The sequence below is a fragment of the Triturus cristatus genome, chromosome 2_1 (assembly GCF_964204655.1).
Source record: "Triturus cristatus chromosome 2_1, aTriCri1.1, whole genome shotgun sequence".
Classification (NCBI taxonomy): Eukaryota; Metazoa; Chordata; class Amphibia; order Caudata; family Salamandridae; genus Triturus; species Triturus cristatus.
In genome coordinates, this window is record NC_140581.1 from 422,735,997 (window position 1) to 422,748,454 (window position 12,458).

The 12,458-nt window shown below is 42.2% G+C and overlaps 1 protein-coding gene across 4 annotated transcripts in view; it reads left to right on the plus strand.

Moving 5' to 3' along the window:
- TRAPPC13 (trafficking protein particle complex subunit 13) overlaps positions 1-12,458 on the plus strand; it is a 398,706-nt gene that overhangs the window by 167,224 nt on the left and 219,024 nt on the right. For all 4 annotated transcript variants that reach the window (XM_085631781.1, XM_085631789.1, XM_085631799.1 and 1 more), the window contains exon 3: positions 10,010-10,109. In XM_085631781.1, coding sequence (XP_085487907.1) covers positions 10,010-10,109 — 100 coding nt within the window. The remainder of the gene's footprint in view (positions 1-10,009; positions 10,110-12,458) is intronic.

The window sequence follows — 12,458 nt, forward strand, 5'->3', positions numbered from 1 at the left end:
GTTCTTTTGGACTTACTGTTAGTGAGATTTTCAAACGGGGGGACACGCGAATGTGCGAGGTTCGAATTCACCTTGTTGACGCTCGAGATGACGCGCATGATGTGAGCTCGAGCGCATTGATTTTTTTCTCGCACGTCTTCGACATCGGTAGACTCAAGACACTTTGGAAGTTAGTTTTGGGTCAGAAGGAATGCTGTACGCACGCATCGTGCGGCAGCCATTTTGGGAGTTTGGGTTAAGTCCCATTAAGAATGCTTGATTAAGGACGGACATTTTTTGGGAATCGCAGATTAGTATTCTGACAGACTTCGGTCAATAGTTCATGAGGAGGTTGCGATAGCGTGAAGAGAGGTGATCGGTTTAATATAAATTCTGGAGTTTTAAAATTGTTGCTAAGGGCATAAGATTGTTATTGTAGTTTTGAACAATTTGGTTAGTAAATTCAACTTTTTTAGTATCTGGTGAGGTAATCTTAGGGATTTTGTAGCATAAAATTTTTTATTATTTTGAAATGGAAAGTTCAGAGGCAGGTGTCGAAAGGATGAAGATTTATATAGAGATGATGTTTGGAGAGATGTATGCATCTCTCGAAAAGAAAATAGAGAATTCTGTGGAAAAATCAATATAAAAAAAGAAGTTGAAGCAAAAGCCAGGAGAAGATGAAAACTTCTGGACCACGGAAGAAGTTGAGGTGGTTGCAGGAGGGTCTAGGGAAGGAAAAAAAAACATGTGGAAGTGTTGAGAAAAGGAAATGAACGCAAGGCTCAGAAAGACAGCGCTATAAAGGCGAAAGGTGGCGCAATAAAGGCGCGGAAAAGAAAGCACATGGTAGTGGCTTGTGATTCTAGCTCTACGAGTGGGGCAGTAGAGATAACTTGTAGTTCAAGTATTGATGATTCTGATGTAGAGGAGGTTCCTCTAAAGAAGAAAAAGGGGCTTGAAAAAGAGATTAAATTAGAAATTGTGATTTTGTTGACACCCAGGGAGAGGAGATGTTCGATCCTCTCCTAATACAGCAGCCCCTTTCACCACAGTGGGCTCTTGTGGAACATGTGGCAAAGTACGTAAGGTACTGGATTCGGAGAGAGATCCCGAAGGATGCAAGAACCAGACTGAGGTCTGAATGTCCAAGCACAACTCTGGACAGTAAAGTAGCCTATACTCCTGAGTTGGATCAGAAGATGATGGCTTTCATCAACAAGACTGGCAAGGATCCTAGAAGGGGTCTTGACAAAGGTCTAAAAGGTTGCCAGGACAGGCTTTTCGATATGCTGGGGCCACTTACAAAAATATTTGATATGTGCGAGGAGGCACATTCTAATAATACAGGCATAGATGTGGCAGAGATGCGGCAGTGGATTCAGAGGGCAATTTGCATTCTAGGTCAGTGGTTCTCAAAGGACCCCCATTGAGTCACCACTGGAAGCCGGGGACCCCCAAGCAATTTGTATGATTTAAATTTCATATATTAAAACAGTAATTCGAAAAAAACACGTGTGCACACAAAACAAATACTCAAATTACTAAGGATTTTGGGGCCAGATGTACTACCATTTCATTTAACGCCTCGCAATTTGCGACACATTGCGAGTCGCAAATTGCGAGTCGCTAAATGAAATGTACAACAGTGTTTAACACTGTTTGCGATTCCCAATGGGGTCGCACATTGCGAGGCTCATTGATATTAGCCTCTTGCAATTTGCGAGCCCATTGGGAATGCCAGCCCTCCCAGCGATGGTGGCCTGCTGGGCTCAGCAGACCACCATGTCTGGGTCTGCTTTTAAATAAAGCAGTTTTTTTTTTTTTTTTTTAAATGCAGCCCGTTTTCCATGCATTACAAAAAAAAGAAAATGAAACATTTTGCTTTCATTTTTTAAGGGTAGGCAGTGATCCCTGGGACCACTGCCTACCCTTAAAAAATAATTTTGCATGCATTTGCAAAGGGGAAGGGGTCCCCTGGGCACCCCTTCCCATTTGCAAATGCATTACCATCTACTTGAAGTAGGTGGTAATTGCAAGTGTTTTGTTACCGCAATTGCGGTCGCAAAACATTTTTACATGGTTTTGAGAATCGCTATTTGGAAGGCAATGCCCCTTCCAAATAGCGAGTTGCAAAACCTATTTAGGGAGTCGCAAAAAAAATGCGACTCGCGAAATAGGCTATGTACATGGTCCAATAGGTTTTTGCATGCGCGAACGGGTTTGCGAACCCATTTGCGCATGCATATAAAAACGGGTCGTACATCTGGCCCTTAGTATTTTATATTGAAGGAATTTGCAAAAAGGGAAAAAATGTAATGGGAAGGTTGGTGCTGCATCTCCGTGACTAACTTTAAAATTATTGGTTTTATTTCGCGTACAAAGCTCCTGCTCCTGCCAGGGTCAGACTGGAAACCCAAAGCAGCCCTGGCAAATGTTTTCAGACCAGTCCCCACACGATGCACTCAAGTGCGGGGAGTGAGCCAGACCACTACAAAGGGGGCTTTGGGAGGCTCTCCCCCTCAAAGAAATTAGGAAACAATGGTGCATTCTGCAACACATTTTTCATTATATATTGAATTGTATTAGCTTTTAAAGAATAGTAAATGAAGACCTTAATATGCACCAGGATGCGACAATCTTTGTTGGAGTTCATCAATGATTCCCTTATTATCACCCTCCAACAGTGCCTCTCCTCTCTCCATAGCCCTTCTGTCACATGTATTTCATTTGTTTTATAGCATCTCTCATACCATTGTAGGATGTCAGAGCACCTTACATCACACACATATAGAGACAATGAATCATACACGTAAATCCAGTGTATAGAAAATGTTTCATAAGGTAAAGGGGTAGGAATTATTAAAGAGTGCTTGGTCTGGAAAAGCACAAACTCAGGATTCAGAACATAACACAGTGGCTAGCACTGACTTTAACATTAAAAATGTATTTCCACCCAAATAATCCTTTTTAGCAGCATCAGGATAATGAATGACTGGGAAAAAACACAAGTTACTAACTTGTACCATGCAGTTTGCAAGCAGCTCATTGATGACAGTTTATAGGTCCCTCTGCTAGATTACAATTGTCACTTATGAAGTGCACAGTAACAAAAGAATCTCTGTGACAAAAGCAGTAACCCACGGACCTATGCACATAAAATACTGCTTTTTAAAATGCATGTTACACATTCTTTGCAGTAGGCATATTAACCCTCTGTGCTACATTAATTAAGTCACAGCTGCCACTGGAGAAAACTCTAATTTCTCTCCAGCAGGTACATTAATCACTGGCATTATCTAGACACTTTTATTGTTGCTCGAAAGGTGCTAATTATACAAGAAACTTTGCTCTGCTTTTAAAATTGCTGCCTACGGACCCCCTGGGAATGTGTCACGGACCCCTTTTCCCACAAAGGCAGAGGGGCAGATCAAGAGGCATGCGATCTGAGAGGCGATCAAGGGGTGCCTCAGGTAAGATGTTCTCTAGACCCTATTTCTAACCATTTAAAATTGGGCGTCAGACTAGCCTAGTTTGTTACGAGATAGAGAGAAAAAACACAAGATCCGTGGGTTTTGGAAACTGTGTGAGGTTACAGAATAGATTTTTACAAACTCCGGTGCAGGGGAGGCCTCCCAATATTTTGAGGTTTTCAAAGGAGATGGAAGAACTTGTGACCAAGGAAGTAGAGGCTTTGTAGGTGAACGGGGCGATGGAAGCAGCACAAATGGTGCAGGGCTGTTTCATACGCAATTTGTTTTTAGTGGAGAAGAAAGAAAAAGGAATGAGGCCAGTAATAAATCTGAGGGAGTTAAATGATTGGGTTTGTTACAATCACTTCAAGATGGAAGGTATTCACATGTTGAGGGATTTGTTAAGGAAAGGGGATTGGTTGACCAGGTTGGATTTGAAAGATGCTTACCTGACAATACCAATGTGCAAAGAGCAAAGGGTTTTCCTGCAGTTCAGGTGGAAAGGAAAACTTTGGAGATTCAAGAGTCTCCCATTTGGGTTGACATCAGCCCTGTGGTGCTTTACGAAGGTAATGAGACCAGTAGCGGCTTGGTTGATGTCCAGAGGGATTTGTTTGATTGTTTATCTGGACGATATATTGATAATGGCAGAGGAAAGGAGTGTAGCAATGGAGCAAACGGAGTTGGCTGTGAGGGTTCTGGAGGATCTAGAATATTCCCATTGATTTTTTTGATTATTTTTTTTGTAAAACTATTTTTATTTTGAAGTAGAATTCAACCGAGAAACACCCATGTCTGAACAAGTATCTCACTGGATACACATCATAGTTTCACTGCAATTTCCCAAATTGGCTCTTCCAACTCTGAGCCCCCCCACAGACAAGACACTTGTCATCCGTGATCCTCATGAATGTTCCCATTGATAATTCTTTGTTTTTCTTTTGGCTTTTACGTCCTATGGGGCAAAACTCCCTTCTTGATGGGCCCTGGTACTACTGGCATAAAGTAGGTTCTCTTTCTGTCACACATTTATAATAATTAATTTCTTGCCCTCCTAGAAATACAACCATATCGTGACAGGCACGGGGGACACTCCATTTTAGCGACCCTCTGTGTGCTGTCGAGACAAATCGGTAGTGTCTCTGCTGAAAGATGCTTTCTTCAGCTCCCCACAGAACATCCCTGATGCAAATATTAATTTTTCTAGGTTTGTTTACGAGACCCTTTGATGTTGTTTGTAATGAAGTGTTCTCCTTCCCAAGAGCTGCCACTCTTGCCACAAGTTGTTTCTGATCACTTGAGTGGTTGCCAGTTGTTTGTTAAAGTTCATTCACACTGTCACCTAGCTCAAGTAGGTCACCCTGATTCATCTCCTTGCTGTGCTCGAGGTCTGCTGTGAAAGCTTCTTCATGGCTTGATTTCCTTCAGGAACAACTCCATAAATTATTGGGTGACCCTTTTGTTTGTGCCTCTCTGGTGAGGCTTTTGTACTGTCCGATTTTGCTTCATGCACCTTGCTTCTGGAAATAGCTCTGTGAAAGAAGTCTAGCAGCACATCACCTCTCTTGTTCCTGCTTCCTGCCAACTCTGGACATTAGTCAGTGGTGTAGTCACAGTAGCTCCTGTCTTATGCCATATGCATATATTGTGCATTGCCTGCTTAGAGAGCTGTCATGTCCAAATGACTAGGCCCTGTTCGAAGGCCCCTCTCTTTTAGTTGCCTGGATTTGTAGGTCAGTGCTATGCAACACTCTGGTTTACGTCTCATAAAATGTTATCTCTGCTATGACTCCTCAAGATTTTCTTCGGCCTCTTTGGGAAGAAAAACCTTGCACTGGCTTCCTGTCAAAAGCCGAATTCGGTTCAAGGCACTGACTATGACTTTCAAGGCATTGCATGGCCTAGGCCCAGAATTCCTAAAGGACCGACTACACTGGTATGTGCCGGGTAGAAGCCTGCGGTCAAAAGAAGCTAATCTGGCCCATGTCCCGCGCATTAGGAAAGCTCGCTGGGGTGGTAGGAGTTTTATCCATGGGGCCGCTAAGGCTTGGAATGACCTCCCTCTCTATCTCAGGACCATGACAGATCTTCTGTCATTTAGAAAGGAACTCAAGACCTGGTTGTTCCTTAATGAATAACCCCGGTCATCTATTTATTAGCTCTCCCGGTTTCAGGACTCTCAGGAAATTCTAGATAGCGCCAGGACACCTCCGGGTAATTGCCGCGCTCTACAAATATCAATAACCTAACATAACATAACTAGCACTTCAGCAGGCTCGACGCATAGCACCTCACCGAAGGAGACCAAGGATCCTGCTTTCTCTGTTGTCCTGGGGGTGTGCAGTGCCCCTCCTGAGGGTCTTCCAAGATTCTAATGGCGGTACAGGATTTTCAATTAGGAGGCAATCTACTGCACTCAAACATCAGGACAGACTTGTGACCCTGTTGCCCCCCCCCTCCCCCCACACCCCCAGCGCTCCAGATACTCCGGGCCTAGTGAAAGAGGGAGGGCCACATTAATAAGCAACCTAAAAAAACGGCATATTTTGATAAGTGAGACTCAATATGAAATACCAGACCATCTCAAAACAAGTCTGGTCGTTTAACTCTAGCTTCACTCTTCTGGAGCATAAGGTCCCTGGAATTTTACAATAATACCTGCCTAGCCTTCAATGCTCACACATGAGATACATTGCCTAATTGAAATGGTGTTTCCTGGCACCAGTATTATTGAATGACTGGGATGTTTTCCCTACTTAAAGAGCATCGGAGTGGCGGATCTCCCTTCTAGCAAAGCATCCAAGTTCCACCACAAGGTGAATGGACACTTCATAGTTAAAACAAGGTTTTGCATGCATGGTACTGGTATGTGCCAACGTATATTTGGTCACCCTAACTGTTAATATAAGGGAAATTAAATGTAACTGGTCAACTGGGGCCAGAGAGAGTCACTACGTTTTTTGCCCAGGACATTTATATGTTTGATAGTGGGGAGGTAGCCTGCTTCATTTACCAGCAGAAGGGGCATGTTGTGATGAGATATGGGGCATGTCAGTCTGTTAGGTGTGTCCAGTCTTAAGTGATGATGTGATTTTAAAAAACACTTTGGGAGGATTAGACCACCATCACCAGTTTTATTAAACCACTATTTCTTCCTCGAGTCTCACATGGACCTCAAAGAGTTGTCATTGTTTAGGCCTCTGTAGCTTGTTAGCTTATTCGTGTTCCTTGTTCTTCAGGGTCTGCAAGGCCTCTTGAGCCGCCCCTATTCCCTTGAGGTGCTGAACCACGTCTTCTGCGGATGGGCTCGCCTGGAACCCTGCCTCAGCACAGGCCTGTTCCTTGTCCATCCATCTGCCAGATCTGGTTCAGTTTAACTCACCCATGGGACATTCTCACCTCTGTATTGTTGCCTTCATCTACCTGAAGCCTGAGCAGTGTTTTTCTTTTGTTAGCCAGACCACTCTGCTAGGTGTAAATTTCCTGTATAAACCAAAACAATGGTTCACTGTTCCTAAAAGCAGAGAGGAGATGTCGGTCTAGAGAATAGAAAGGGAAGTCAATGTGACTTTTACTTGTTGCCTTCACACATCCCAAGGGATGTCATGCTTCTTCATAGAGTGGTTGCTCCTCGTCCGGCACGTGCTGCAATGTCCTACGGGTCCACTGAAGGGTCACTTTAACGGAGATCTTTTGATTATTCGCCGTATGATGAGTGTGAGGTAGTGCTCGTGAAGTGGTTGGTGAGTCTAAAAATGGCTAGGGGATATCTGTGCTACATAAATGTAATGAATGGATTCCTCGGTCATGGGTAAAAAAAACAGACGGTTGTGGCTCCTGAAGGGTTGTAATGGCCCTTAGTAGCTATGACATAAGTGTGTAAATAAAGTTTTATACTGATTGGCCGACCTATTTCGCGCCCTTGATGGTCTCAGGAGGAGATCCCTGGCACTTCTGTAGGACCAAAGAGAGAAAGAAAATATGTTTTTGATAGCCTTCTAAAAATGAAGTAGTGCCACCAGTTAGATCCTTGTAGTGATCCAATCTAGAACGACAAGAAGGTAAAGAAAAGAAACACAGAACATAAAAACAGTGTTTGTCATGTATCAAGCCCTGATTCTCCAGGACCACTCTCCAACCGCTAACATTCAGAGCAGCATGGTTGAGAACTGTGGTGAAGCCAGTGGGTGTCGCTCTTCAGCATGCCTGTTGTATCAATCAATCAATCAGCATTTGTTAAGTGCAACTACTCACCCGCTATGGTCTCAAGGCGCTGGGGTGGAGAGGGAGCTGCAGGTCCTACTGGGCGCTGAGATTCTATCGAAGAGTCAGGTCTTGAGATCATTCCTGAGTTGGGTTAGTGACTGGGATTGCCTGCGGTAGAGAGAGAGAGGGTGTTACAGGTTTTGGTGGCGAGGTAGGAGAAGGATCCTTCTCTGGCTCTGGTCTTGCAGATCCAAGGGATGGTGGGAGGGCCAGTTTGGCGGAGCGGATGTGTCTGGTGGGTACGTGGAATGAGAGGCGGTGGTTCAGGTATGCTGGTCCAGAGCTTTGTAGGCAAGTGTGAGAAGCTTGAACCTGACTCTTTTGTTAACTGGGAGCCAGTGGCGTTCTTGCAGAGGTTCGGAGATGTGCCTGCAGTGGGGTATGTTGAGGTCCAGTCTGGATACGACGTTCTGTAGTTCCCGGACACGTTTCTGGGTATATGCTTTTCTCCTCTTCACTGTTGTCTTGCTTTTGCAGCTGGTCTGGTTCAAACAGTCTTCTTTAGCAAGTGCCATATGGGCATCCCAGGTCGCCATCCGTGATGCTACCTCCTCTAGGATAGCAGTCGCTCTTCCTCAGGACTTAACCGTCAAGCATTTCCTCAGTGCGTTTCTATCCGTGGGGTCTACAATGGCACCTCTTGGCTCTTCAGATGAAGGGTATATGTGGATAGGAAGAGATGGAGATGCTGAATGTTTTGTTTTTTTGGTGAACTGACCGAGCTGGAGTGGAGTCACTCAGTTTGGCATCCTACTACATGCTCTGATTTGCCATGCCACCTGAAGGGAATTTTAATGCAGATAAGGATGATGCCCATTGAATAGCAACAAAAAGCTCATTCCAAAGTGTAGGAGCGAGACGAAGAATGGAACTAAACTGTGAATAGATTGTTTTAATTTACTCTGGTATGAAGAGATGGGACTAAAATATAAATTCTAAGGTTTGAATATTTTGGATTGCTTACGGAGTTCAAGATTTGCTCTACTTAACTATGCACTTTAATGACTGCTTCATCTGCACTTCGATTGACTGCTGCTTTCATTGCCTTCAGACACATAAAAACTGGCGAGTGCACCTTGAATACAATATTCCACTATATAAAATATTGAGTATATAATCTTTTGGATTTGAAATTAATTCTTTGGATCTTAATTGAAGTTTTCAAGACACTGCCATGTGTAATTTTGATTTCAGAAACAAATTTGGTATGAAGGTACTAGGCAGGAGCTTGTTACTGTTACTTCACGGGGTCTGTACTAACTATTGTTTTGTATGTACTGTATATTTTTATGAAGGGCAGATATAAATGGGCATGGATGTGGAAACTTTAAGGCAGGAGGGAGGCCAAGGAGCAGAATCACAGTAACCAACTGGAAAGGCCTATAGTAAAATGAAGGGCCTTGGGTATGGAGTCAATACATTTGAAAAGAAGACACAAAATTAAACCTGAATTGTAGTAAATTGAGCCAGCAACGTATAGTGAGATAAGCAGGATACTTGTAAATGATAGGGCAGAGAAATAAGGAGAGTTTTGGAGTGGAGGAGTGAAAAAGCCGGCATAAAGGGAGGAACAACGGGTAAGTTGAAAAAGTATCCATACTTGGAAAAGCTATTTCAAAGATGAGAAAAGGAGAACTGATTTTACAAATTGGATATAGGCGAAGCTAACAGATTTTAGAAACTGAATTTGCAAAAAGTTAAGATAAGGTTCAAAACCATTATTATAAGTAGAATTGGATGAGCACAATGCCATAGGTGAAAAGAAAATAGTAGGAGATGGAGGAGTAAGTGATGATACAGGAAAAGATCTGTCTTTTTTGGATTAAGATTGATAACCTGATGTGACAGGAGTGAGGAAAGCAGAGATTTGAGCTTGTATAGAAGTGAAAAAGCATGACTTGCAGACTTCAGTGAGCAAGGAGGAGGAGTATGATTCAGTTAGCTTGTCCCTAATGGGCCAAGAAACAAGAGAATAATTTTAGAACTCTCTAGAGTCTTCGGAGAGATGACTGGTTTCAAGGCCTTGTTTTCTGTATATGTTGTCTTCACTTCTTCTTATGCGTTCCTGTATTATATGGAGTAGATGTTTTATTAAGATGGGGTCAATTTCGATCATATCCTTTATCTCTCTCATAAGCAGCAAGAAAAGTCACCTCAATGACAAATATTTTACAAATTACTCTCTACTTTCTGATTAGTTGATAGTTTGTTCATCAGTAAACCTACAGATAATGTTCTTGAAATACCAGGATATTTGCTGTTCTTATAAACCTTTTTTTATTTTTTTGCAGGAGAACTTTTTAATCTACTGATGAAAAATGATCCATCAACTGTAAAAGGAGCAGAAATGTTAATGCTTGGAGAAATGTTGACTCTGCCTCAAAACTTTGGGTACAAATGAAATTTTACTTTGCTTTCAAGAAACAAATTTTCTTTCGCACCTGTTGTTGAATTCAGATATTTGATGAGTTAACTACTTTGCTAATTGAGTCTAGTACATTTTATTTATGTGTCCTCCGTGGTTTGTGAATAAGTAATTAAGCTACCGTTTTACCTTTACGATATAGCTTCATCAGTCATGTGGTTTCATGATCAGTGTCCTGAAGTACCATTTCTCTGTAAATCTTTTTTCAAAGAGATTTGATTTATGAGCAGGCCCTTCTATGATTATATATATCCTGAATGGAGTAAGTCACAAACCGTAATTAGGCTGTCCATTGCATGACTGCATATTGCATAGTAAAATACAAAATTAGAAAAAGATGTTGGTGTTTGTGTATTTGTGCTCATACTTGTATACCATATGCAGCGCAGACCTTATGGCTGCTTCGGGGTAAAGTTCTCCAACACAAGCATGAAGAAGTACATGGGTACTGTCGAGGTTACTTCAGTGATTTTTAAAACATTTCTATTAAGGAGTTTTTGAAATTGGACAGGATCTTGTTCCTCTCATTGGACTCCTTTGAGCCACTGTTGGACAAGCTCAGATAAAATCTCATTCTGTGTATGATATTGCTCCATTTACAAGACTGCAGCATATCAGAATATAACTTGTAAGGCTCTACTTTCAGTGGGGACAGACACTCTCTTTTGAGAAATTTGAAAGCATACGGGTGAATACGTAAGTAACCTGTTTGGCGGTTGGTGTATTTCAGATTTGAATATATGATTGTAGTGGTCTTGGAGCATCCCATTTCCAGAGAAGCTAAGTTGACTTCATCTGTTATTACGGGATGAATAATTTCATACTAGTTTTGTGATTCAGAGTATAAACTCTTATCAGAAGTGCTCAGGACTTACGAGTTGTAACCATGCTCCCTCCCAAAGGATATACTGTTTGGGATATTATCACCTTTAATTCGGAATCATTCCAGCAACCCCACATTCCCTTCCAATGCTTGACTGAGAAATATGGGAGCCAATGCAACTGCTTTAGGGTATGCTGTCCTCTGAAAAGTAGTTTATAGTGTTTTTTTGCTCTGAAACCAAATAGCTGGTTTTCCTCCTGCCTCCAAATGCCCCTCTAGACTCAATCCTCAATTTCAAGCATAAAACTGTTGGTCTGCATAAGCGCCTGTGCTGTGCAGGGGTTCTGAGATAGAACCCTTAAGAAAACCTTTGAATTTAGTAAGTCAGCCTAATACCCTCGCCTTTACCATGAGTTCTTCACCCAGTGATGAAGATTATGGTATTGCAGTCTTTCTTACTCACTTCAGAGTGAAATTTGCATTGTGAAGAGGTTTTCATTTTTCCTTCCTTAAAGTGATCTGAAAGTTTCAGCCATTTTACTTGCCCCATTAAAGAAATTGGTTACCCTGCCCTAGGATTTAGGAGTATGAATAAAAATCTTTAGGACTATGCAGTGCCAAGACACCTTTTCCCTATTACTTTAATATAGACAGGGCTAATATAGACCAATCAGAAAAATCAAAGAGGGGAGGAGTAAGAAGCAATAAAGGGTTCACTCCGCTTCCTGTTGCAATACCAAAAGTATCAAGGTGAGTGATACCACACAATTCTCTGAACCAGAGCCTCTTAACAATTGTATTGCGACCCTCAACCGCTAGTTTCTATCAATGGTATATATTAACCCCACTGATGTAATAGTAGCGGATAGGTTTATCATTGGGTTTTACCAGGAGGAATAGTCTGTGTATAGAGATGTGGTGGGATCTGTAAGTGTGGAGTAAAATTACCTCCAATCCCAAGTGGATGCAGCTTTAATAAAACTGGTGTGGGGGTAAGGTTAAAAACTGTTGGAAGTGTTCGGGATGGGTAATACATCCTTCTCATCTCGCAGTTTGGTCAACATGTTTCAACCATCTTGTGCCTGGATAGCTCGTAGGCTTTCTTCAGGACCTCTAAATACTATATCCCAATGTAACCAACTAGGACTATCCATATTTGAACTTACCAGTTAAGTGCATTTACTCACATATTCTGGAGAGTGAAATGCTATTCCTTGAGGAGGGTCTGGCTGTGCACCATAGGATGTGTGAGTTTTTTCTGTCCCCTTACAAGTGTTACCTATTTGTGGGCGCTTGGAGGGCATTTGTCAAAGATGTCAGGTGGGTGCCCTGTGCATTAATGTAACCACAGTTTGTTTACAATACCATTGGAGCAGTCTTCTTTTTGGAGAGAAATTTTCTTTTTTGGACAGACTAATTGACAAGACTCAGAAAAAATATAGCAGCCAAGGTGAAATTCATCTTCACAAAATTAATTCTTTGAAATGGCCGC